Genomic DNA, 26,696 nt, shown 5'->3' on the forward strand with positions numbered 1-26,696 from the left:
TTGGGGGAGGCTGGGAGATTTTCAAGCGGGGGAAAAAATTAATTTCAAACCGAAGCCAGCCAGCCGAAGCGAGGGGAGGAGCCCGGTATGGGCTTGGCTCTTCCCTGGGCCGAGCCTGGCAGCGCGGCAGCGCTTGGCAAAGTGGCAGCCGGCTCCGGCGGCCGCTCGGCCCCGAGGCGAGCGCGGCTGCGGGCTCCGCGCCCCGCGGGCGGAGCGGGCAGGGCCGGGGGGCGCTCGGGTCGGGTCGCGGCGGGCCGGGCCGGGCCAGCCCAGAGCCCAGCCCAGGCTGTCCCACCGCCGGGACAGAGAGAGGACGCCCGGGCCGGGGTCCTGCCGCCCGCTGTCGGCGGAGGGCGGCGGAGCAGCGGCTCCGTCCAGGCGCTTCCGGGCGCGCCGGGTGGCGGGGGAAGGAGGAGAAGGAGGAGAAGAAGAAGGAGGAGGAGGAGGAGGAGGAGGAGGAGGAGGAAGGGAGGTGTGGGTGGAGGGGAGGGGAGGGGAGGGGAGGGAAGGAGGGGTGGAGGGAGGCCGGCTTTTTTAGGAGGGAGACCCTCCTTCGCGGCCGCCCGCTCGCAGCCATGGCTTTGAAGGAGGCGGGCGGCAGCATCCTGCCCATCAGCGACATGGTGTCGGGGCCGTCGGGCTCGCCGTTCCCCGAGGTGGTGGAGCTGAACGTGGGGGGCCAGGTGTACGTGACGAGGCACTCCACGCTGCTCAGCGTCCCGGACAGCACGCTGGCCACCATGTTCTCCCCGTGCCGGGGCGGCCCGGCGGCGGCCCGCCAGCTGCCCAGGGACAGCCGGGCGCGCTTCTTCATCGACCGCGACGGCTTCCTCTTCAGGTACGTGTTGGATTACCTGCGGGACAAGCAGCTGGCGCTGCCCGAGCACTTCCCCGAGAAGGAACGGCTCCTGCGGGAGGCCGAGTACTTCCAGCTGGGCGACCTGGTGAAGCTGCTGTCGCCCAAGGTCACCAAGCAGAGCTCGCTCAACGACGAGGGCTGCCAGAGCGACCTGGAGGATAGCAACTCGCAGGGCAGCAGCGACCGGCTTCAGCGGGCGGCGCTGGACAAGCGCTCGGGCTTTCTCACCGTGGGCTACCGCGGCTCCTACACCACGGTGCGGGACAACCAGGCGGACGCCAAGTTCCGCCGCGTCGCCCGCATCATGGTGTGCGGTAGGATCGCCCTGGCCAAGGAGGTCTTCGGAGAGACCCTCAACGAGAGCCGTGACCCCGACCGCCCCCCCGAGAAGTACACCTCCCGCTTCTACCTCAAATTCACCTACCTGGAACAAGCCTTCGACCGGCTCTCCGAGGCGGGCTTCCACATGGTGGCTTGCAACTCCACCGGCACCGCCGCGTTCATCAACCAGTACAGGGACGACAAGATCTGGAGCAGCTACACAGAGTACATCTTCTTCAGTAAGTGCTGCCCGCGCCCCGGTGTCGTCCCCCTTGCCCTCGGCCCCGGCGGGTGCACCTAAAGTACAGCTGTACACCCAGAGCACTTGCTGTCCCAAAGCAACATGTAGCTGGAGAGAAATGGGGGCTGCCCCGTTTCCCCTCACTCCGCTCTGTCACCGCCATAGTTCAAATTTCATTTTGTGCGTTGTGGGGGCGGGACAGGACTGCTTAAAATGCCCCGTCCGGAGCGCGGCGTGGGAGCATTTCCCCACGCACACGCCGTGCGGCAGCCTGGTGAGATCCCGCCTTTCAGTGCCGAGAGGCAGCCCCTACGTGTCGGGGTGTCCCGGGGGAAGGGTCACTGGTTACGGGTCGGGGGGCTACGACCTCGGGGGGGTGTCCCTGCCCATGTGGGCGGGCGCGGTGCGGGCGGGCGCGGCTCCGGCTCCGGCGCGGAGCGTTGCGGTGCTCCCCGCCAGCGAGGCGACGCAGAGATCCCCGAGCAAGGAAGGGTTTTAATATTTTATCGCTGCGTTTTCTTCAAGTGAGCGCACTGCGCCTAGGCACTGTCCCCGTGAGGGAAGGGGCAGCGAGGGTACAGCCAACTTCCCAAGGAGCAAGAAAGAGTCTGGCTCCAAGGTGGATGAAAATTGGAAAAGAGAAATTAACCACTTCATAGCCATTACACAGCTCCTAAGCAACTTCGCTGGTTGGCTGTGGGTAGCTTTAGAGGTTTCGGGTCACTCGCGGATAGGAAAACCGAGCGATGACGAATGAGTTTCAATCTGGCAAAGTATATAGTGCTATGTAGGGCACTGGCTGAGCAGCGGGTTCGGGTCATGAAACTGCAGCTGGATCGAAAACACCATCCCCTGGCAGAGATTTGTCTTCGAAAGGCACAGGCAGCCTTAAACATTACAGATGTGTTTGAGAGACGAGCGAGTCGGCAGAAGAGAGATGCATTCACTTCTTTCTTCTCCTGCCTCTGTGTGGTCTCACGCTCCCTGAGCAAAGAAGGGATGAATTGGCAGAGCATCTGCCTGCCTCTGTGGTGAGGTGGGAGATGCAGCCTCTGACTAACTTCACTGGTTAGGCAGCTGAACAGAAGCAACTTGTTTGCCCTGCAAAAGTGGACTTAGGCACGGTATTTAATAGAGGAGGGAAATGTGAATGGTTTTCTACTAGGAGGGGAAATTCATTAGTTTATATTGTTCTATATTGTATAGGTGGTGACTTCCATTTGCTGAGCAGACTTGAATACTCAGATCAATCTTTGAAACTGGGTTAAAACAGTTTTTGAAGATTAATTGCATAACTTACCACTGGTCGTATTTCAATGGAATATGTGAAAATTGAGCTCTAGAGGAGCTTCACATTCTCCTGGGTGGAATTCTATCAAGTATTTCACATGATTATTAAACCTTCTTTCTCAGAAAATTTGATGTAATTATTTTCTAAAGAATAAAATTTCCTTGAAATAGTATGTACTGTTTGCTTATAAATAGATTTGTAGGTGCATAATTTTTTTTGCGTGCATTTGTGATGCTCATAATGTTTTGGTTATTTTCTTGTGTGTATGTTATGATGAGGTTGCTGTATAGAACAGTCCTCTAATTCACATCAGTGTTCCAAATTAATCCCCAGTGTAATACCACTGATTTATTTGGAATAATGCCAGGGATGAACTGGATGTTGTATGTCATGATTTTTGTTTTGGTTTTTAGTTCAAGCTTCTGATGTGAAGAGTAAAATAGTTAATTACTTAAATTGATACAAATAACTGAAAATTTATGGTTTTGCTTAATTTTTCAGGTAGGAGTTTTGTTTTATTTTACTTCTGAATGCAAAAAAAAATGGCTAAGATAAAAATAGGCTGAAAAGATGTTGGTTGCTTGTTATGCATTTAGAATCTTTTTTGTATAACGACTTTATACATTGTTTTATGATCAGATACATTTCTCTGAAATATAGCAAGATGGAAACAACACTTAAGAAAAATCACCAAAATGGGAAGAGAAAGATGTGAAACAGTGCCTGAAGTAAATGCTTTAGTTTTTTTGTTGTCTTTTTTTTTAGTCTGACTAGATGTCCAATTGATGGAGACTGTTGCTAAGACAACACTTTATTATAATAATAATCATAATATGCCCTGGATGGATTGTGTGTGTGCTGCTGCCTTACCTGACAGCTGCACAAGAATCCAGCCAAGGGAGAGCGAACCTTGGAAGCCTTGTGCTCTGCACCAAGAGTGACAAGAGGGATCAGGGCTACTGGCTCTAAGCTCTCCAACAGCCTTAGCCAGGGCCCTATTCCTTCCTTGCTCATGAGCAGACCTTAATACACAAAGAAGAGCAGTTGCTTTTCAATTCATTCATTGTGAAATGTCCCCACGAACCCTGAAGAGGAAGCAGTTTTAGATGGGAAGTTTAACTTGCTGATTTCAAGAGCTCTCAGGTCCAACCCTGGGCTGTGTTTTACAGGCAAAAAAAATATCAAGACGAAAGACTTTAGGGAGCTTATTTCAGTTTTGGACAGTGCCTGAGACTTAATTTGGTGCTAGCAAAGAAGAAACCCAGTTTTATATCCCACTGGAAAAAAAGCTGTACCTGCATTTGCATTTGTTATTCACATCATGAGCATCTGCAAACAACAGCAGCTGTATTATTTGTTGCTGTAAGTCCATAGCAGTCACATAAACTTATTTTTCACCATTTCTCCTGAGGACTGTGGACAATTCTGTTTCCTAGTAATGGTAGATAGTAAAGTGATTGAAAATATACATGAGGATATATTCATTCTGTCTGTTTTCTGAGGCCATAAGTAGCTGAATGAGTTTCTACCCAAGAGCTACTAAAGAAAGACAAAGGTTTAATCTGTGGTTTGTGAAACATATTTCAGGTCTGTTTCTAGGATCTTTCAAACTTTGGTAGGTTTTTTGAGTTGAAATGATCATCTATCACTTTTCTAAAAAAATGGAAATTACTTTATATCCTTAAACATTCTGGAAGATCAAATTCACCTGGGATATTGCATATACATTTAACTCATTTATGAGCTGCTTAATATCTAGGGATAGATGCAGACTAATTCTGATTGAGGAATCAGAGGTTATTTGACACTGCTTACAAGGAAATAACACTTCAGCCTTTGGCAATGTGTCATGACGAATACCAAACCAGATTTCCTTCTTAGTATGTATAAATCCTATTAAAAAAATTAAGTTCTTTGCCCCTAGTGGTGTTTGAGCTATCATGTATGCAGTGACAGATTCATTTGTCTACACAGTTAGTACATGGCCAGAATTTAGCCTGTACCTTGCATTCGTGGCTCAATTCTGAAAAGTACTCATAGATCTGTTCCAGATGTCCATTACAAATCCTGTCCCTGTCTCTTAATGGTCAGTTAAAGGAGTAAGCTTCTATATGGTAGTGAAAAGGCTCTATCAGAGAGTACCACAAACTGGTTTTTTTTGGCTCCATGCTATTAAGTCTCACCTTAGTACATGTGAGGATGACTTGGGTCAGGTTAGTGTAATATGAAATGCATATGCAGTTTGGGAAGGATGCTCAAACTCTTCTGCTGCTTAGTTTCACACTGCCATAGAGGATGACAGATTAATTAATTACCTGTTGATATACAGTAGGTTATGGCTGTCACAAAAGCTGCTTCTAACTGGATACAAAAGACCTTGCTTCTTCCTGTGGCTGCAAGCACTGTAACATGTCTTCTGTTAGCTACATCTTGGTGAGAAAAGGGTGAAATGTATATGTTTAATGTTTTTGGGGGGATTTTTTTTTTGTGGTTCATGGTATCTCTCAGTACAGTTGTGTAATGCAAGATTGCCTGTGCATGCTATTACTAGTTTTTTTGTTCTGTAGAATCTAATTAGTCCTAATGGATTTTACTTTTAACATCTGCTATGCAATGTGACTTAGGGGTGTTGAGAGTATTGTGCTCAGCTGAAAGCTTACTATGCTGAACTGACATCTTTATTATAAGAAGAATGCAGTAGTATTTCCTGAAAATTTTGACATGCTTTCTTTGTTGACACTCCTGTTTCACATATGACAATTTCTGTTTTCTCTTGTTTTTGTTTTATAACAGGTGACATTATCATGGATTTATGGTGCTTATTTTCCACTTGAAGTCACAGCATTTTGAGATTACATTGGATGCTGTGGAAATTGTCATAAACAAGTGATAATAATTTTGTAATCAGATGGGGAATAAGCAGTTGGAAGAAATGAATTTTTAAGAGGCAATATGGTATAAAAAAAAAAAGAAAGAAAAAAAAACCAACCCCAAACTCAAACAAAATGATAGCAGCAACCCCCTCCAAAAAAAAGCCCACCCAACAACAGTGAAACCTAACCAACATTGATTGTGTCATTGCATGTAAAATACATTGAGTTGTTAATTGTAAGTGCCAAGTCCAGTTCAGTATCCCACTGGGGTAGTAAGGGGTTGATAGGTTGGCAGATAACCCTAGACTGCTCTTTTGAGGGCAGAGTGCTGTGAAGGCCATCCTGCAAGTGGTTACTGTGACCATGTCAAGCTCTTCTCCATCCATCGCTGCATCTTTGGTGGAGTTTTTAATATGTGGAGTGTATCTGTGCCATTTTTTTTTTAATCTGGAATAAATATATGTAAGACATTGAGGAGAAAAAGGAGACCAAGGAATTTACATCTCTGTGATGCATGGAGATAAATGTGGACAATTTACTTTGAACCTGAACCAGAGCATAAGATTAGAGTACAAATTTTTGTTGTGGCAGGATGATGTGAAGGTTTAAATCAGTATCACAAGCACAGTGTAGAAAAGCTTCAGATTTCTAACAGTTTCAAGATCTAGATTGTTGTTTCTGACAGGACTATTGAGCAAAATAGTCCTCCCTTTAAAGAGAGATTTTTGTAGGCAGTCCTTTGACTTTGGAAAACTGGTGTGGAATTTTAGGATGTTCTGTCTTATGATTTCAGCTCAACTCTTAATACAGCTTAAAATTAAAGAAATAATAGACTGCTTCTTATCTTGCCATTGTTTCAATATGTATGTTTCTGAATGCAAAGGGAATCAAAGTGTGCAGTCATAATTAATAATATAAGAATATTACTCTTATGCTGCCACTTGATATAACGTGATAATCTAGTCTACTGAAACTGGTATTCTGATGTTAGTCATAATTTCAACCAATAGACTTTATCTCAGAATTGTTTTAAAATATGAGGTTAAAAAGAACTTCGAACAGATTTGACTTTCTAAAAAATGAAAATAACCTGCATTCCTCTCCAACTGATAAAAGACACTGCTGCAGTGAAAAGCTGTGCCAGGAACCTCTTGATTTTTTTTACACTTCCTTCAAAATACGCATAACTCAATACAATGATTTGTGATTACATTTTATCAATTGTCTCCAGTTTCTGGCCTTACTACAGAAAAATCATATTTTAAGTATTGTGGAGCCTTTTTAATATTTAGAGCTGGGTGTTGAAAATGTTGTGTGGTATTTTAAAAATAGAATTAGAGATTAACTAAGAAAATCAGCTATCCTGGATATTATATACCAGGATCAATGCTCAATAAAGAATAAGCAAGAATTGATGGAAGCAGCTGTTTTTTCTGATGTCGGGAAATGGAAACACAGTGGCTTTGATATTATCCCAGACTGGTATTTCTTGTGGATTACTTGGGGAAAAAAGTGACAGTGTTAGAAAAGCTGACTTTGCTGGATCTGTAATATTTTGCAGGAGAACCACTTCTTGGTGTCAGATCATTTCATAGATTTTCAAGGATTTATGACAGTAGTTGCAGGGAAATGTTTATTTTTTCACAGTAAGATGAGCAAATCATATTTTATTTTTTCTTTAGTGTCAACATGAAATTCTAGTTATCTACTGTTCACGCACAGTAGTTATGCATATAAAAGTATTTTTTTAAATATTGTTCCAGGCAGATAACTTAAAATTAAAGCATTACTGCTAATAAAATGTATTCTGCAACGTTTGCTTTCTCAGTATGATATGGCTGGCATTTCATTATGGCTGGTCTTCTCCTTTGCTGTAAATACCACATTTGTTACACTGTGGTGAGAATTTGTGTGGCAAACAAAAATTCACTGAGATTTGCACCACGAGGTTTGTTCATTGATTGTCACATTAGCCCCTTTCTTGCCATAGTTCCACACACAAGTGTCTAGAAATTAAAAACTGCTCAGGCACCTCTCTCAGAGGTCAAAAGAAAGATCCTGTGGGTGTGAGGAGGGAAGAGTATCAGGAAAGGTCATCTTCTTGGTCCAGCTGAATACCAGGAGGGCCTGGACAAAGCGGCCAGAAGTAATTGCTCGTGTTCTGGTGTGTTACCAGTTTAAGGATGAGCTCAGAATACCCAGATGGGTCAAGAAGGAAAGTGCACAGGGTGGTGTGCATCCATCTCACCCTGCTGGGATCCTGAGCAGCTTGAGACTGGTGTGGTTCTTAGTGGAGGTTGCAGCCAGCTCAGCATTGTCCTCCACTGTCTCAGCAACTCAGCAGGTCCTGGGTGTCACACGCTGCAGAAGAGGTGAGTGGTGCAGCCCTGCTCTGCATTTGCTCCCAGATTTTTCTTCAGATTTTCTTTCTTCAGTTTTGGAGTACTTTACTGTAAGAAGTCTGTTACAGAGTTAAACTGGCCATGGTTGTGTTTGCAGGGCTTTTTCACACTACAGACTGCTTATTTGGTTGGTGGTTATTTGACTATGATTGAAAAAAGGTGAAGGCTCTATACCAGCTAAGATCCTAACCTAACAAATGGATGTTACTTTTATATCCAAGGATGATTTTGTTTCACTTCTCCTTACAAGACCTTTATTTCCTAAAGCATGTGGAGTACTAATGCCACTCAAATCATAGATAGCTCTTTTATAAACTGAGCCACTGGAACTCCAGTGGAAAATCCTTTAAAAAATGACTAGGCAAATTCCATTTTGCTTTAGCAAATCAAATGCTTCATGATGGATTTCCTGGAGAGATTGTTCACTCCAGCTTGATCAAACTGCATGTTCTTTATCAGAAGAAGTAATTTATACTTTACTTAAAATTCATATATTGAATAAACATTAAGAGAAAAATGTTCTATGTGTAAAATATTCTCAACAGAAACAAAGTACTTTCATTTCAATGTTTTGTATTATTTTTATTTTTTATTTTTAAGCCAGTAATTGCATATTTAGCTTTTACCTCATAAAAATTGAAGAATATTAAGAGAATTAATTACTTTTTGTTTTTTTTTCTTTGACCTAAATGGAACTAATCATATATATAAGGACCCACAGTGTGTGAAACTCAGAATCAAGTTCCATTCAAATTTGCAACTGCACTGGGATTGAAGCAACAAATAGCCTTGTGCTAGTCCCTCACATAAAGGTGAAATTCAAACTACACGAGTGGTTCTTTGGTTTTGTAACTGTTTCTAATACCAAATCCTGTCAGGAGTTAAGCAGTGATGATTTGTAATTTTTACGGCAACTTTAGAAACTGATGCCATTCCATTTTGGTTGCATTTGATCAGATTGTGGTAGCTAAACTTATCATGTTTGTTATATTTTGACAGTGTAGCTTCAGAAGACAAACTAAAGGGTGCATCTTGCTGCAAGGTGCAACTCCATTCATATCATCACAGCTCTAAATATTCTGAGGACTTCGCCAGTCAAAATCACAGTGGTGTTAATGAGCTTCATGATTCTTGCAACCAGATGAATGCAATGCTTTTAAAACTTTTATGCAAATACTGTTTCTTTGTGAGATTCATTGTATCTTGTCTTTCCTGGAGTTGCTCAAAAGGGGAGATATGCCTTCAGAGCTGTGGAACAGTGTGTTTATCCATTCCTTGTGCTATGGGGTTTGCCTGGCTTTAAGCAGTGTGAAGACTGCTCTGAGTTACAGCTGGTGCAATGATTCCTTCATCAATATCTTGCAGCTGAGAGCAGTTGGGTCAAAATGTATTTGTCCCCTTTCTCATTGTTCCTAACATGCCTGAACCCTGTGGCAGAGGCTCTGAGCAAGAGGTGCAGAGACAGGGGCTGCTGCCTCTGGGGTCTGCCACCGCCTCTGGGTTGGCTTTGTACTGCTCCAGTCACATACCCCATACCTGACCTGTTTTCTGTCCCAATGGCATGCACTTAGCAAAAAAAAGAAAACTAGACTAGCTTATAGAATAAAAACTTATAGTACTTTCTTTTGAAGGGAATGGTACAACACTTTAAAAAAAAAATACTATGAATAACTCAACCCAGAGACAGCAATTCAGTTACAAGTGCAACCAGTGCACTGAAATAGGTATTCTGCACACCTCTTCGGGGTAGAAGGTTGTGGGCTGGGAAACTGAGGGGGAAAATCAACATCATCATTGACTATTATAAATGAAAGTAAAGATTCAAGTCTTCACTTAGCATATGTTCAGTTGTATTTAATAATTATAGAGATGTTCTCTTTGCATTAGCAGAAAGATATTATTCAGAAACTAAGTCAGTATATTTTTTTGTTGAATAAGCGAACAACAATAAGCTTCAGATGCATTTGTATATTTCTCTTTCATGCATGCTGGGTTTTACCCTTTAGTAGTATTAACAGATATTCCCAAAGTGCTCAGGTACTCTTGTCACATTCTGTTATAAACATTCTCCTGCAACTTAAGTTAGTAGTGAAATTCTTCTATATGTTATTGGATGTACATGTTCAGCGGTTCTTTCAAGGATTGCAACTATGTCAGTATATTCCACAGAAGTTATTGAAAGTGTACTATCATTCCAAAAGCTTTGTATTAGTGAATATTTTATATATGTCACAGGGCTCTGTGAAACTCTTTATTTAATGATAGGAGCAAAAAGGTCTAGAATTGCACATATTCATGATTATATAAATATTTTTTCTGGAAAAGGGTTAATTTCATAACCTCTTACTAACAGTTTAATTAAATGGGATTTTCCCTCTTTTGTTACTCAAATCATCATTAAAACCACCATACCTGCAAAACTATGAGAGTAATGACAGATGCCCAGTTTATGTATACAGAAGTACTCTAACACTCTGGTTCTTAATCCAAGCTTTTTCATTCTCATTGAAACTCATGAATACAAAATAATACGAAAATCAACTACAGAAGGGCTGGAAGGCAGATAAAATAAATCAGTAAAATTGAATGCCAACAATTTAATTAGTGTAATGTGTAGATAATACAGTGGAGAAAGATTAAAACTAAACAACACTTTTTGCTAGTTTTTCTTAGTAAACACATTTTCTTTCCCTTTCTTCTCACAGTCACCCTTTTATAGGCAGTCACTCACCAGTATTGTTCTTTTCAGACAGCTGTTACTATTTCTGTTGTTAATGCCTACTGTGGCTTTTGAGCAGTTCTGAAACAAAGCAGAGGCATGGCTACTCTTGCCTTTCCATCTATTTTTGTCTCTTTCCAGTGTTTGGTAATATAAATATCACTCATTCTGTCCTTCTAAAAATACCATTATAGAGCTTTATACAAATACTGATCAATATTGCTGAAGCTACATGGACTTCAGAGGGGGGAAAAAGAAAGAAGAAAATAATTTATCTATTTATGATGCAAGATGGAATAGGACTGTTGTTCAAGCAAGGTTGTTTCTATCCGCTTTTAATTTCAAAATTTTGGCATCAAATCCCACACCCTTTCTGCTTGACTTAGCATTGAAGTACCCCTTCTTTGGAGAAAGAATTTTCAGAATCTGTATGTGCAGTTAAACCTTATCATATTTAAAGAGGAAAACAAAACTCTTTAAGGAATGGAGCTAAGACCACTGTAATTAGCAATCCTGCTTGGAATTTTTACTTTCCCAGGACCCATAGATTTCAATTTTCTGTTACCAATCCCTCAGAAAGCTGTGCTTGTTTACCTATCTTAATGTTGTCATAGATTACAAATATAAATTTCTCATCTTCATACTGTCAGTTTGTTTCTGGGGATACAGGAAGTGAATATAAATCTTATAGACAGATGCAGTCTGTGTGGTTTTGTTCCCCCTAAAACATATGAAGTAACAGATAATGACATCCTTTGGCTTCAAAATAACCCTGTAATTCTTTAGGATAGAAGGGACAAACTTTTCAGAACTGATTGTTACTTAGATACTTGAAAATACTGGAATTTTTGAAGTTTTACCTCATAATCTGCTAAGTTTATATTTTCATATGACTTTTAGCTGTCTAGTAGTTCAGCCTCCAGCCATAACAACACTCACATTTTTATTCCTCTACTTTCAGTATTTATTTTTTCCACCTGTAGCAGTTTGGTGTCTGAATTGGTGGAATTATGCCACTAATAATTGCATCTGTGATCACATCTAATTACAGGAAGCAGAATGTGCTCATGGCAGAGATTAGGTTAAATGCTCTCTGTCTAATCAGTTCCCCAGGTACTGTCTCCTGGCAGTACTTCCTTCCTAAATCCCATTTCTAGGGATGCCGTGAATAAAAACTGCATGGCCTGTGCGAGTCCATGTCTTCAGAAGATGGTTTTGCTTTTCTGGTTTGAGGGGTCTGACATGGACTTAGGAGCAAGATTGAACATTGGTCACCCTTGCCAAAAGTGTATGTGGGGCTCATGGTGCTTTTGGGTGGCCTTGGCAAGGTGGGTGTAAGGCCGTGGGGAACTAGAGAGTGTAGGTGCTGCTGCCTTGGGGTCTGCCATCCCCAGGGGGGACAGCTGGAATGGGTCCTGGGCAGGCTGGGGAAGCCCAGTGGGTCTGTCAGGGCTAGTACAGCCCTGGGGGTGTCCCGTGGGTATCTATATATATTGATATTTATATTATTTCCCATGTCTGCCCTCTGTGAATACCAGCAAATAAGCCAAGAGCTGCATCCTCCAATGACCTCTGGCCAGGCACCATAGTGACAGGTGTCCTTCAGTGCCAGAGCACTGAGTCAGGGTGGGCATTCCACAATTTAAAAACTTGTTATAATGCAAAATACATGAGAAATAACTCCTTGGGTTATTTTTATGCATGAAAACCAAAGGGTTCTTGGTCAAAGGCACCAGTAAGACCAGAGTTGCATCTAACTAATATTTATGCAGTGTTATGGCACACCATTTGTGTTCTTGCAACCATGCTGCTGAAGCAGCTTAAATTCAATAGTAACCTCAGTTTAGTTAATCTAAATATTCTTTATTTGTCTGCAAAGTATGGAGGGACAAAAGCAGTTGTTGTAAGCAATATGTAACCTGAAATAAAAAAAAATGGAAAAAATTATTTGCTTTTTAGACTATGGCAAATTTTTTCATTTATAATTAATATTAATGATGTATGCAAGACTTTTTGTATTGTCACACATGATGCATGAAGGTACAAAGGAAAGCTGGAGTGGTTGCTTAGCTGCATTTTCTAAACACAGAAAAAATATTCTGAACAATGAGAAGACATCCTTTGGTTTTTTTTTAATATTTTAATACATGATTTTGAAATCAGGATTATCCTCTGTCATCATAATGAGATTACTAACAAAAATAGTTAACCTTTTAAATGAACTGTGTAATGAATCACATTTGAGAATAATATGAGAATAAAATTGACCTCCAAATCAATGCTTTCAATCTTGAATGTATTTTCAGAAAATCCAGTCAAGTTCAGTGAAAATTTCTATCTGCACTTTGAGTACCAGGCAAACAACAGGGATAGAAAAATTTGAATTTAGACTGCTGGTTTGGAAAATTTAGTTTTTCTTATCAGCTCCATGACTGGCAGTAAACCACACTTATTTCTTTCCTTCCTTATCCTGTGGTTATAGCGTAGTTTTAGCAATCCAGAAATTGACTTTTTATTGAAATTCACCTTGCTTCCTAGCAGTGGTTAGCTCTCATTCATTAACTTGCTCAATTGGGTCAGTTTGTAACAGTGAAAGCAATGCTAGTAAAAGCTATTTATTACCAATCAGTCATGTAGCAAGACTATTGCAAATTACTAGACAATTACTGCTGATCCAGAGCATGTTGCCATAATTTCAGTTCAAAAAGGTATATGGTTTTTGACTGTGGATCAGAAAATTAAGAGTATTAAATGTTACATGTGGTAGGCACATAAAACTCAGCCTTCAAGCTTCCTAATAGACTTAAAAGTTCCTTGATGAAAGGCAAAACATTTCCTCCATTAAGGAGGTGTTGAAACAGTCTGTGCAGTGATGCTGTGCGTGTTGTGTGTCCTTTCAGGCTTTCAGGACTTGTCTGGATCGAGCCCTGCTAACCTGATCCAACCTCATTACTGACCGTGCTTTTGAGCAGAAGGTTGGACTGCTCCTAAGTTATCTTCTGGTTCTCTTCTCTGATGTGATTTACATTGACATTGGCTATTTGAAAACACTTGTCAGAACAGGGGAACTGAACTGCTGCAGGTAAATTATGTAGATGCTATAAATTCTGATTATTCTCAAAGTCAAAAACTTCAAAGCTTTAGCTTTATGTTGTCTTTTTACTTACATCAGTGTGTCTTATCAGAATGGAAACAATTGCTTCAGGATAAAGTTTCTTATAGGACTTTCTGGCCCAAATTCAAAGCCATAGAATTTTAAATATGCCACAGTTAAGAAAGTATCTGAAAAAGTAATCAAACTACTTATTGGATAGCACTGTTGTTGTTGATCACATGTTGCTTGAAGAAAGAACTATCACAAATTTAGAAAATCGCCACTGTTTAAAACTTTAATAATTTTTATTGTCATTCTTTAGAGAGATTCTGGTGCTATCTCTCACAAAGGTGACAGACTGCCTTTGATTTCTTTGGGTTTCTCTCCATTTTGATGGTTTTAATCAGTGTTGAATTCCTTTATTGTGACATATTTTTTTGCTGCTGATTTTCAACTTCAGTATTTTTCCCCTAGCATAGCTTGAATCAATTTATGTAGTGACTGCAAAAATGCTGAAGAGGATTATTTTGGTAGCCTTTTTTACTATTAAAAATAATAATAAAGGAAATATGAACAATATGGAGATACTTGTTAGCAATACACTGCGGAATGGATGCATAGCTTAAATACAAGGTAGTTAATTATTAGGATATTTCAACAGTTTAAATTTTTTCCTTCTTGAAATTTTAATGTAAGAATAGAACATGAGGCACTAGTAACTAGGATTATAAAAAAAATGTTGGATATTCCTCTTGCTTTTCCCACATTACTGAAAAGATTGCTGAAGTGATGTAGCTGAAGGTTCTTTGTGCTGTTAAGAATTCCCTTATGACAACAAACTAAAACAGAAATATTGTTTGCTTTGACTGATACCTAATAGTTAAATATAGATACATGATCATAGAGAAGCGGCATAATAAAAAGATCTTAAGTAAATTCTTGTGTCAGTTGTAGGTTGTCAAAACACTCAATATCAATGAAATTGTGTCAGTTATGCCTAGTAATATGTTTTCTTCTCAAAAGTTATTTTTCTAGGTGAGGCATATGTTGTTAAGGTATAATGTATTTCCCTCACTATTTATTGCACAGATTGGTACAGATACTCTTGTTATGAGCTCACCTGCATCCACTCAGAGAACATCTGGATGTCTTGATGGTGTCAGCTAGTCTGTGCCTCTATGTTCACATTAAATATAAATCAAAAATTAAGTGACACGGTATTCAAAACCCTTTGGCTTGTGTTGTGTGAACTTTCAGTCATTGATGTAGCTTGTATTCTAAAGAGTTTTGTTCATCCTCTAAAGAGGATGATACAGAATATCTGTACCAGCAATACATAAAACTCTCTTGCTACAGTTCTGGAAAGAAGTCAGCAACAGCTTTAATCAAGTGTTTAAAATTCTTGATAATAACGGCAGTAATATAGAGATTACAACAAGTTGTAGAAATACTAAATAATATAAAGGTGTTTATAATCACTGGTCTTTATGAAGGCTCTGCAACTTTTGTAAATTTATTCTATCTATTCTCCATTGGCTCATGTCATGTGTACTTAACTTCATCTGTACAAAGCTGGTCCAAGCGAAACAGGTCAAATCCTTTGCATGTTCACTGAACAATTGTAGGTAATTTCACAGGACATAAAACAAAGGAAACTGGGGCTGCATGGAAAGGAATGTCTGGAAGACAAGAGAAAATCTTCAGCTATTACACAAAGTGGCAAATCCATAAATTTCTGATTTTCTGGTCTTACAGATTGCTATGTTGCAATGCTTTCCATATAACATGATTTAGAAAATCGAGTCTTGAAACTGTAAATTTGCAGTAAAATGTGTGGTAATTAAGAAAAAGCTCTTTTCTATGAAGAGATTCCTACCATTAAATACTGTAGGATTTTAGTTTTACAGAGTTACACCAAATGAGGCTGCTGGGACTAAGGGCTCTGCTGAGTTTGTCTGACATGATGCAGTACCATCTGATGGAAGCCATTGCAGCCTATCAGGTCAGAGATTTTCCTTAAAAGGGAGGGCTTCTGTGCTTTACCATAAAGTGGAATGGTGAATGTTATGAATATCATGAATTGAAAATTGATGGAAGTCAGTAGAATTTCATCTGCCTTTTGGTAAATGCTCTTTATATTTTTTTTTCTTTTCTATTTTTCCTCTTTCTTTGTTATATTGATTTTCCACACTAGATGGCAGTGCCTTAGCACTAGTGCATGACAGGGGAATTGATTTAATTTATCCAGGGGGAAAGAAATCCTTCTGTTTCATGTTTCCTTCTACATACATAACTTAAAGAATTGCAGGTGGGAGACTGGATTTTGATGAGCCACATATGGATGGGCAAAGAAAAATGCAAATTTTTTTCCTTTTTCTTTACACAAATGGAAGGCTATTCAAGCTGATTGAACCAGGCTTGCATTGGCTGGATGTGAGATGAACTGGGGCTGTCTTTCAATGCTATTCCCAAGGAATTGCATTCATAGAAACTTCAAGTGAAAAGCTGTATTGAGTTAGAGCTGAGAGTGCAGCTAGACTCTGAGCAGATTGCCTCACAGTTTTGAGCCATATGTTGTCTATACTGAGAAATCAGTGAGAGAAAACACAGCTTCTTTCTCTTTCCAAGAAAACCAAGTGCTGGAGGGGTGGTGGTGGAGAGCTGAGAGGTGCTGGGGTGCACCTAGATATTGCTGTTTTAGTACTGGAAAACTGCCAGGGCTCATAATTCCTCCTATGAACTGGGATGCAATCCTGGATTGTGTATTAGTTGAAGCACTGTAACTTTGCTGACTTGAAGTATTTTAACTAAGAGGTTATTGGAATGAGAATTGAGGGACACCGTGATTAGAAACAAATGGGCTCTGGAGGAGTAAATGTGGCAGTAATAGGTGAAGGCTAAAAGCTAGAAGTTAGTGGTTAGAGTTCAATTTTAAATTGGTAAACAATGTTCAAAATTTATGGATGAGATCCTTGAAAAGAGAGGGTTATTAAAGCAAGCATCTGTCTCTACTGTTCATATTTTCAACCTTCTTGAAAGAAAACCTCCAGTTAATGCTCTGAAAAGAGGGGACAGAAGTTTTTAAAACAATAAATACCAAGAGATTCTGCAGTGAAGACAAAAGAAATAGACATATCATTAACAGGATAAATTAAATACAACACAAGAGTAGGAAAAAAAAAAGAAGACACCTGACATAGGATTGATTGACTTTATGAGGAATAGATAAAAGGAAGAAGGTATAAAAGCACCTGAAAAAAAACCCAAAAATTAAAAGGCGAGAGTTGTCAAAGACATTTTCTCTTTGTAAAATTTATTAAGATTATTCTCATTGTATGGTTTGTTCAAAAATAAGATAGTTTCAAGTTTCTGTCCAATTTATACTTCACAAAGGAAAATTTGATGCAATACCTTCACCTTTTTCATTGGAGTTAAACATTTAAGAATCTGGAAGGCTCTTGCCTGAGGCTGGGAAGCATACTGCCATGAATACATTTTCTTAAAGAAAATTTAGCTTAACTTGGTGTCTCCTGGGACCTCACTGCATGCATCTTCTGTCTTATTTATTCAGATTTTTTTTCTACATGCCTCCTGAATGAGCTGAATAAAGCCAAATTGAAATACAGGAAAAACAAATTTTCTCTTACGTTTTTACTGGATCTGCCATAGCTGAAATTTCATTAATACTGCTGGAAGGAAGGCAGGCCAAATAGATGTTTATCTGTCTTCTACTGCAGCATTCGCAGAAACTGAATATTCTTTTCAAAATATGCTGCTATTTGCTGTCATTTTTTGCATGTCACAGAAAGTGATAGTCCTGTCTATAATTTATTACATAACTGCCAGAGCAAAAGATGCAGATGGCTTACTATAAAAATGCAATTCAAATTATATTTGATAGTAATGCTTAGATGATTCCTTGCTAGTTAGGGGAAGCAACAAATGGTTCTAAGTTGGAATTTGGTGAGGGAAAATGAGCCTTAGTCTTGGGGCAGTTATGTGGGAGGTAGAAGTTGCCAGTTCTTTAAGTCAGAGAGAACAAATGATTGAAGATAGACTTTCCACCTCCCAGGTGAGTTTTCTAATTTCCAGGTTAGATTGTCAAGGGATGTACCTATTCATTTTGCAACAGGGATTTTTTTTTTCTTTCTGAATTTGAATATAAATATCTTCCCTCAGAGATTTTCATAAAATAGAAACTTGCCTTCCAATTAGGCTTCTTCACATCAATAGAAAGAATGACACAGAGTTTGATAAAAAATTATTTATATGGACAGTCTTATGCAAAAATTTGAACTTGGGCATGTTACTTGTTGATTGTTTTTGTGTTTTGTCATGGTTGGTTCTCTTTCATCTTGTGGTGGAAGGTAAAACTGGGATTTTCTCTTGGTACAAGGAGTTTCAGTTTTCCAAAGCACTCAGTTTTCAAGACTGGGTTATAGAGAGTATTCAGAGGTAGGGAGGCCCACTGGATACCTGTAGCCATTCTGTTGCCATGTTCTCCTTTTTTTAATCAGCCATGCCCAACACTTTGCAAAACAGAAGAACCCTTTTTTTTTTTTTTTTTTTTTTTTTCATGCAAGCAGAGAGAAGGTCACTGTAATAGAAGATTTTTATCTTGCTCATGTGTTCTGATTGAATCTGTAGAACAAATGAATGCTAGGATACTTCAAACCACCCAAATGATTTGTCTTTACTCAGATTCATTATTTAAGTGAAAGCAGGAGGTTTGTCTTTAAAAATTGGGTTTTGTAAGCATAAGGATTATCCTTGTCTGTTAAATGTAAACACTTCTGATTAAAACTTCTATTTCCTAAAAAATCATTGTGCTCTTCTAGATTGTTTTCTTGGGTTTACTCTGGCTGTGTTCCTGAAAAACAAACCCAAACAGAATGCCAACTCTGTCCAGTTCTAATAATCAGGCATTCACAAAGAAAACATTCAAGATGTTCTCTTTAGCTAGTGCTGCTTATTGGTTTGTACTGCTGCTTCCCCTTCCCACTATTTTGTTGGCCTCCTTCTGATTCTAAAAATGTACAGGAACAAGAGAGCTGCCACTCCTGCCAAATTAATGTTAGCATTTCTCATTGCAGCTTTTATGTCATCCTCTTGGTCAAGTTTTGTAGATTGCACTTGAAGTACTCCAACCATTTACTAGAAGATATCCTTCTGACTCACTGGACTTCAGAGAAACATCTTAATTATAAATTCAATTTTGAATGGCTTTTCTTGACAGATACTCTTGCAGAATGCTCATTAAGTACTCTAGCTGTCTTCCTGATTTTTACTTCCTTTCCCTTATTTGGATATATACAGCTTCTTCTCTTGCCATTACAGAAGGATTTGCATTGGAAGTGACCTTAATGAGCAGGGACACCTTTCACTAGACCAGGTTGCTCAAAGTCCCATCCAGGCTGATCTTGAACACTTCCAGGTGTGGGGCATCCACAACTTCTCTGGGCAACCTGTTCCAATGCCTCACCATCCACACAGTGAAAAAATTCTGCTCAATATCTCATTCTTATCTAAACCTAGTCTCTTTTAATTTGAAGCCATTCCCCCTAGTCCTCTCATTCCATGTTCTTGTAGCGAGTCCATCTCCAGTTTTCCAACAGGTCCCCTTGAAGTACTGAAGGTGCTATAAAGTTCTCCCTGGAGCCTTCTACTCTCCAGGCTGAACAACCCTAACTTTCTCAGCCTGTCCTTCTAGGAGAGGTGCTCCAGCCCTGTGATCAACTTGGTTCTGGACTTGTTCCAACAGGCAATAAGGCCACTAAAACCTCACTTGATGAGACACTCAAAAGGGCTTACGTTACATATTCTGAGTTACATGCACGGGAGAAACACCAACAAGTTATTCTCGAGAGGTCAAAACAACAAAAAAAGCCTTTACTGTCAACTTAGAAAATCAGAAAACTTTGGCAAAAGCTTTTAAGTAATTTTCAATCAACTTAAAACATTCCACAGAACATTAAATTAGCCCATTCAGCTTAGCAAACTCCAAGCATATCTGACTTTAGATTTCTCAAAATGTTACTCAAAATTCTGAGAATAGGTAATTAGAAAAAGACAGAAAAGGTACAGAAAAGAACAAACATTAACTACCACTCATGATTCCACTTGTGTTCAGCAGATAGAAATTCCAGGAGAAGGGAGGGTCAAGATGTACAGGATGAGGTTGGCCTTCTGAGCTGTGAATGTGCATTGCTGGGTCATGTTGGTCATACTCCTCTTCAGAGGCTTATAAATTAATTCATTATGCTTTCCACTGTGATACTGTTTTTCTTTTACATTTATTTTCTCAGTTTTGGGGTTTTTGTGTGCATTTTGGTGTTTTTGTTACTGTTAATTAAAAAATTTCTGTGTCCTTATACAATTTGACTGGAATACATTGTTCTACCAGCAGTTGAAGACTGTGGGATTTTTGCATTTAGTCCACTCTATCACATTTTATCTCATTTGTAACAAAATTAAAACCTTTAGAAGACATCAGCTTTGGTTGTTTCTTAATTGTCTTTGTTTTCTCATTTCCATCATGCCACACATATGGAAAACAGCAGGTTCCCTTTTTGGCATTCCTTAACTGTTACTTCCTACAGTCACATGCTGGTCTAAATAAATGCAAGTTCTTTGGGTGGCGCAATAGAATCAAGAGGCTGGTATTTTCTTTATAAGATGCTATGCTTCCTTCTTTTTCTTTCAATTGATTTTTTTAATGGAGACTGAATTACATAATTTCACTGTTTATGCTGTCTTAATTTACTGCATTTATGAGTAAAATTCTGCAGCATAATCAGAATTATTTACTACTTTTGTTTGCTGCTGTAGATACAAATCCTCAGTCCATCTAGAAAAACAGTTGTTTGCTAGAGAGAAGGTTCAGATTCAACTGGAGAAGTGAGAAACTTCTATAGTCTGCAGACCTCTGTGACTACGTTCTGCTGGGGGATGTACAACAATAGCCAGATTAGCATTTTTCACGCTGTCATTTCAGCTGCCCTGGGTTATTCACAGTCAGTAAACTTGGTCGGCAGCTCGTGCAGGTCCCTCGCTGATGCGTAAGGACACTTTTTCATCAGATGCAGCCACTTCTCTAAGCAATTCTAAAGGGAGATTATGGGCAACAAGATACCTTGGGATGTCCAAGTTCCCACCAACCCAGCTCTCTGGTGAATGTTTTCCTGCTGTACAGACAGATGCCTGCACTAGCTAAGCCAAGGCAAGTGTTTGGCCCTCTAGTTTGCAATGCAGGCTGTGGCTACTATTGAAATCTGTGTAGGGGTCTTTTTTGTTTATTTAGCAAATGCCTATTTCCTTCAGATGCAGAGCAGTTATGTCACTTCTTTAATGTGGAGACCAGAGGATTGACACGGCATACTACTCAAAAGTCAGTGCATGTGGTAAATTGTGGCTGGCCTTGCAGTGCACAAGTAATAAAGCTCTATGCATTTTTATTTCTTAAGACAGACACACATACAAAAAGTAGGCAAATGATTAAATAACAGCTAATAAGATGTTGGAGTCTATATTTTTGTCCATTTTTTTTGGTTTTCTGCAGTTTTTAAACTTTCTGCCTCATTTCAGAAAGTCACCAGAATTTATGTAAGTGTGCTGTCTAATGATTGAAGCAAAGGTACTGAGGTAGATGTCCTTCCCACTGTTAGAGGCAATAACTTAGAAAACTGAAATGTAATAATATCTGTGCTAATATTACTATATCATTATGGAGTGAATTTTTTTATCTTTAAAAAAGTTTCTAAGAAATAAAAGAGAAAATGGCCAATTTTACTCAACTTGAAAGTTATTAAATTAAAAGAACTTTAAAAACTATCCCAAAAATTAAACATCTATTGGCTATTTCTATTACTTCTATTCTATCCTGTGGACTTGATTTTCCAGTTTAGGTATGTAATTTTAGCATTGCCTCATTGTCATTTTAGCTTTTTGAAATTTTATGTTGAAGTGAGTGTTTATGGAAAATACTGTTCTCTACAAAGATGACAAGAGAATCATGAAGCATTAAAATTCAACAGGAGTTGTCTGAGGGGGAAGGGAACATCATATTCAATCATGCTATTTCTTAAGAAGTCAACAACAAAAGACACAGGATATTTATCTGAAATGATCACAGCAGTGTATACAGACAGAAGGAAAAAACAGATCTGGCATTTTAATTTAAATATTCAAAATGGCTGGTCCTGTGGAACTTGTTTACCACTATTAAAATTATTCATTTTCTTCCTTTGGAAGCTTGTTACAGTTTGGGATGCTGCATGCTGGCAGTGGCTGTGCTGCTCCCCACATCTCCATCTCTGACATTTGGATACAGTGGGTAGCCTGTGGTGGTGCTGTTTCTCCTGGGGCAGGCATGGGCAAATCAGGCTGGTGTCCGAGGAGGGGTTGTGAGATACTTCTTAGAGACAAAAAGTCAAGGCAGACACAGAAGGCTGGAAACCAGTAGGGCAAGGTGAGAGAAAGCATTTTTAATTTCTAAATGGCTAAGAATGACTTAATTGATCAACTGCTAATACAAAACCCAGAACATAGTGGAGTCACAAGTACATTCCTGTTGGACTTTGATGGACGTGCCTGATATTTATCATTTTGGGTCTTGGTGTACTCACTTTCCTCTTTGACATTTAAAGTATCAGTGGAATTAAATCTTGTAAAATGAAACATCCACCCTAAAACATTCTCTTCCATTAGCTTTAATCTATCCCTTTTAGTACCAGTCACTATTTATTTTCTGTATCAGAGAGCCCAATTAAAAATATTTCAAAACAGCTAGAGAAGATTTGTTCAATGCAATAAAGAGACAAAACCCCAGTTCCTGCGTGTTCTTCCCAAATCACATTATAGATTTCCCTCCATTCTTAAACCACATATCATGTATTTTTCTTCCTTTTCATTTTCATTTTTTAAATCATTTAACTTGGGGGTGATGTTAATTTTTATTTGAAGCATTTGCCAAAAATCCTTAGGCAAGGGTTGTTGAATTTGTACTCTGACTGTGTAATTCTCCTCCACTGGAGGGTGGAACTTGTTTCTGAGTGTGATGGTTTTCAGGAATATAAATAATGAATGCTACCTCACACCTCCTCTCAGCTTACAAAAGATTTTGAATCCTGCTGAAAGACTTGGCTCAGTGGTGGATTTGGCATTGTTAGGTTAACTTCATGATCTTAAATGTCTTTTCCAACCAAAATGATTAAGTGATTTTATGACATTGTTTGATTTTCTAGTAAATTAAAGTGTGTGAAAAGAAAAAGGAAAAAAAAAACCACCTGCCTATTAAGTTTCCATAGTAACATGTATAGAATAATTGCAAATGTTTGATTTTATTACATGGTTCTATTATCTGGTATGAATAGATCAGTCTGGCATAATGAATTTTGCTTCATGTTTTACTGGGTTCTGACTCGTCGTGGCAATACAGGCAGCAGTCAGTGTGACATGCAGATGAAGGCAGTTTAGCTTGGTGTTGTCACAGAAGTTTTATTCAACTACTGTATTTATTTAATGGAAGAGCCTAGTGAAGAGAGCTGCAATGCTTTAGCTTCATGTTGTTACAGTTCTCTTATGAAAAACATAGCATAATATGTAAGGTTTGAGAACCTATATATTTTCCTTAATTGTTGGTGTTGTATATCTTTGTGTTTCAAAACTGCTAATATTTGTTGCCCAGTTGGTGATGTAGGGATGTTCTTTATCCTGTTCTCTGGAAGTGCAATCCCTGTAAAGTAATAACTCTGGGGCTGGTACAATTCCTGCAAATATAACAGTGAGCCACAAACCCACACATTCAGGGCTGCTTATGTAGTTCTGCTGTGGAGGACTATGAAGTGTTAGCTTGAATTGAGGTCTGCCACAAATCAGTCTCAGTCTGCTTCATTTTTTGCTTTAAAGAGTATTTAAATTAATGAGATACAATAATAATTTTATTTCTGTGAGCTAAAATATAATTGATCATATCATAATGTCGTCTGCAAAGATTAGAGATTCTTAGGTCTTTCTAGTGTGGGTGTGGAGTGATAGATACTCTTCTTATCACAGAATAGGTCTTCCTTTCTGTAGGTTAGTAGTGAATCTTAATTTTATATATAATCCTGCATCTCCTTTTATAGGAAGGCAATCAATTATCATACAGAATTGAGTGAGGTGGATTATTTCCTCCCTCAATCGTCATTCAGGAATACATTCTATATCTTAAGACCCTTATCTTAAGGGTAAAGATAAAATAACAGATTTCCTCACGTAACCCATTGAGAGACCTATAGCTTTTTCTTTTGCTGTTCTCTCTGTTCAACTTCCAGCTTTACTAGTTGGCTTGTAGGAAAGTAGGATGCAAGTGTGGGAGTGATGCTCCAAATTCTAAAGAGCTAATCTTTTGCATTAGTAAGTAAATGTACATCATCCTATATCAATTTAAATGTACATCTGCATGAATTTAAGAACTATCACTTTGTTCACTATCACTACTTTTGTTCGTTAGAAAACACTTCAAAATGTCCAGCCTTTGCTTCAGACAATTTATTCTTTTTAAGTGCTGCTACTGCCACAGTTCACATAGGTCTTCTTCCACTAAAAGAACAAGCAGATATTTTAAGTGTTTTGGTTTGCTAGGATGCACAAGATCTGATTTTTTCATGTGCTATTATTTGATTCCTCTGATCTCTAGTAGATTTATTTTCTGTATCTGATTATGTTTAACTGTTGATTTTCTGAAGAAAGAGAGAATGGTATAGATTGCATTGAATGAGTTTTTATTGTTGCTGTGGCTTTTACACGTTTTAGGATAACATTCATTATTTTCACAAAACCAAGTCATGCAGACATTATTTTATCCGATTAAGATAGTCATGTCTTTCACATGCCTTGTTTTCTTCAGATGACAAATTTCTTGTCATTAGTGCAGCAATCAGTTCACTTGGTAGTACTATTACATTTCACCCCATTACATTTCACACTACCTTGATTCTTTGATGATCTTTTGGTCCTAGCTTATTAACTTGTCTGAACCCTCTATTGTTGGGAAGGTTTTTCTTGATCTCTTCTGTTTCTGGATGTTTTTTCTTGTCTGTAAGCTGCTGTGTCTTTTTACAACCATGCTGCAACCCTCACAACCTAGAGATACAGGATGGTGTGGCCAGGTAAATGTGAAACTGTTCACTCTTTTTCTTTTTTCTTTTTTTTTTTTTTTTTTTTTTTTTGTTGGTATTTTTTTTTTATATAAAATTCACAGAATCACAGCATCATATAAGTTGTAAAAGACCTCCAAGGTCATTGAATCCAACCTTTGACTGACCACCACTTTGTCAACTACACCATGGCACTAAGTGCCACATCCAATTATTTCTTGAGCACCTGCAGGGATGGTAACTCCACCACATCCCTGGGCAGTCCATTACAATCCTTAAAAATCTTTTTTTGTGAAGAAATTTCTCTTGATGTCTAACCTGAACCTCCCCTGGTTCAACCTGAGGCCATGTCCTCTCATCCCATTGCTGGCTGCCTGGGAGAAGAGACATCCTCACCTGGCTACAGCCTCCTTTCAGGTACTTGTAGAGAGTGATAAAAAAGCCTCCTTTTCTCCAGGCCAAAAAATCCCAGCTTCCTCAGCTGGTCCTCACAAGTCTTGTGCTCCAGACCCTTCCCCAGCTCTGTTACCCTTCTCTGGACACACTACAGCTCCTCAATGTCCTCTTGTAGTGAGGGGCCCGAACTGGACACAGGATTCGAGGTGTGGCCTCAGGTGCAGGACCTATTACTTCTCTTTCTATAAACCATTTTTTAACATGTGGTTTTAGTGGCTACTTGAGTGGGGTAGTCCAGATACTTTTTTATATTGCTTTAGATCCACTGTTGTTTGTCATACTGTGTAGATGTTTTGACAGCCAGTCTTCACTGGGGATTTTTTGCATTATTTTTATAAAAATGTAAACCTATATTTGTTTAAAAAATATAGGTTTAGTGTTGGGGAATACATTTAAGAATAACTTTTGGTCATCATATATATGTGTGTGTGTGTGTGCATGTAAACATATATATATATATCTTATCTCAACACCAAAGATTACAAAAGAAAGTTGGGAGGAAGGATTCTGTGAAAGGCAACAGAAATCACTTACTGGCATTTTTTGGTTGTGCGGCAAAACATCAATATGTCATAACACACAGGCTCTACTTTCAATGTTGTGTTTATTCCATCAGCATTTAATGCTGACAGGTGCGACAGCTGACATTCTCATTAATCTCACTTTATGTAGAATTAAAAGAAATGTAGATAAGAGCTGCTGACTATGGATTTCAGAAGTTTCTTTTTGACTGTTCTGGTGCATAAACTGCTGAGCACTCTGTAGCTATAAAATCTCCTTGCTTTTTGAAATTGCCAGAGCTACTATAGGAACAGTGGAAAAGACACTTAAAAAAAAAATAAAGCAAAACAAAAAAACCTCCAAAGAGCTAAAGACTGTAAAAGAAAATTCCTTACAATGTGATTGTTATAAACATCAAATACAAAACAAATATTTTTCAGATTTTGAGTGCAGTTTTGTTTTTCCTTGGGAAACATAGTTTTTTATTTTGATTTTTTTTTCATTAGACCAAACCCCTGATCTCGTATCTCAAGTGTTAACAGAAGGTAAGAGAAGCCATGATGAATGCCAGAATAAACTGTAGGTAAGATTAAGCTGAGAATAAAGAACAGCAGAACACTCACTGTCATTTATCACAACTTCCTAATTGACAATTATGTTAGTTAGGAAATCTTACAATTAAGTACAGTTTTTTTGTTGTTTTTTTTTTTTTCAAGATAATTCCTTGGTTATACAATCTGGAATAATCTCATAACTGAGCACAGTGGCCTACTATGCATCTGTGTTACATTTGATTTTTAG

General features: G+C 38.9%; 1 protein-coding gene across 1 annotated transcript in view; it reads left to right on the top strand.

Annotated features, from left to right (window-relative positions):
• The first annotated feature begins 534 nt into the window (after positions 1-534).
• Positions 535-26,696, top strand: part of KCTD8 (potassium channel tetramerization domain containing 8) — a 90,594-nt gene continuing 64,432 nt past the window's right edge. Inside the window, exon 1 of the mRNA XM_053975670.1 lies at positions 535-1,419. Within this exon, the coding sequence (XP_053831645.1) occupies positions 576-1,419 (844 nt within the window). The 5' untranslated portion in view covers positions 535-575. The remainder of the gene's footprint in view (positions 1,420-26,696) is intronic.

Source organism: Vidua macroura, chromosome 4 (genome assembly GCF_024509145.1).
Source record: "Vidua macroura isolate BioBank_ID:100142 chromosome 4, ASM2450914v1, whole genome shotgun sequence".
NCBI classification, from domain to species: domain Eukaryota; kingdom Metazoa; phylum Chordata; class Aves; order Passeriformes; family Viduidae; genus Vidua; species Vidua macroura.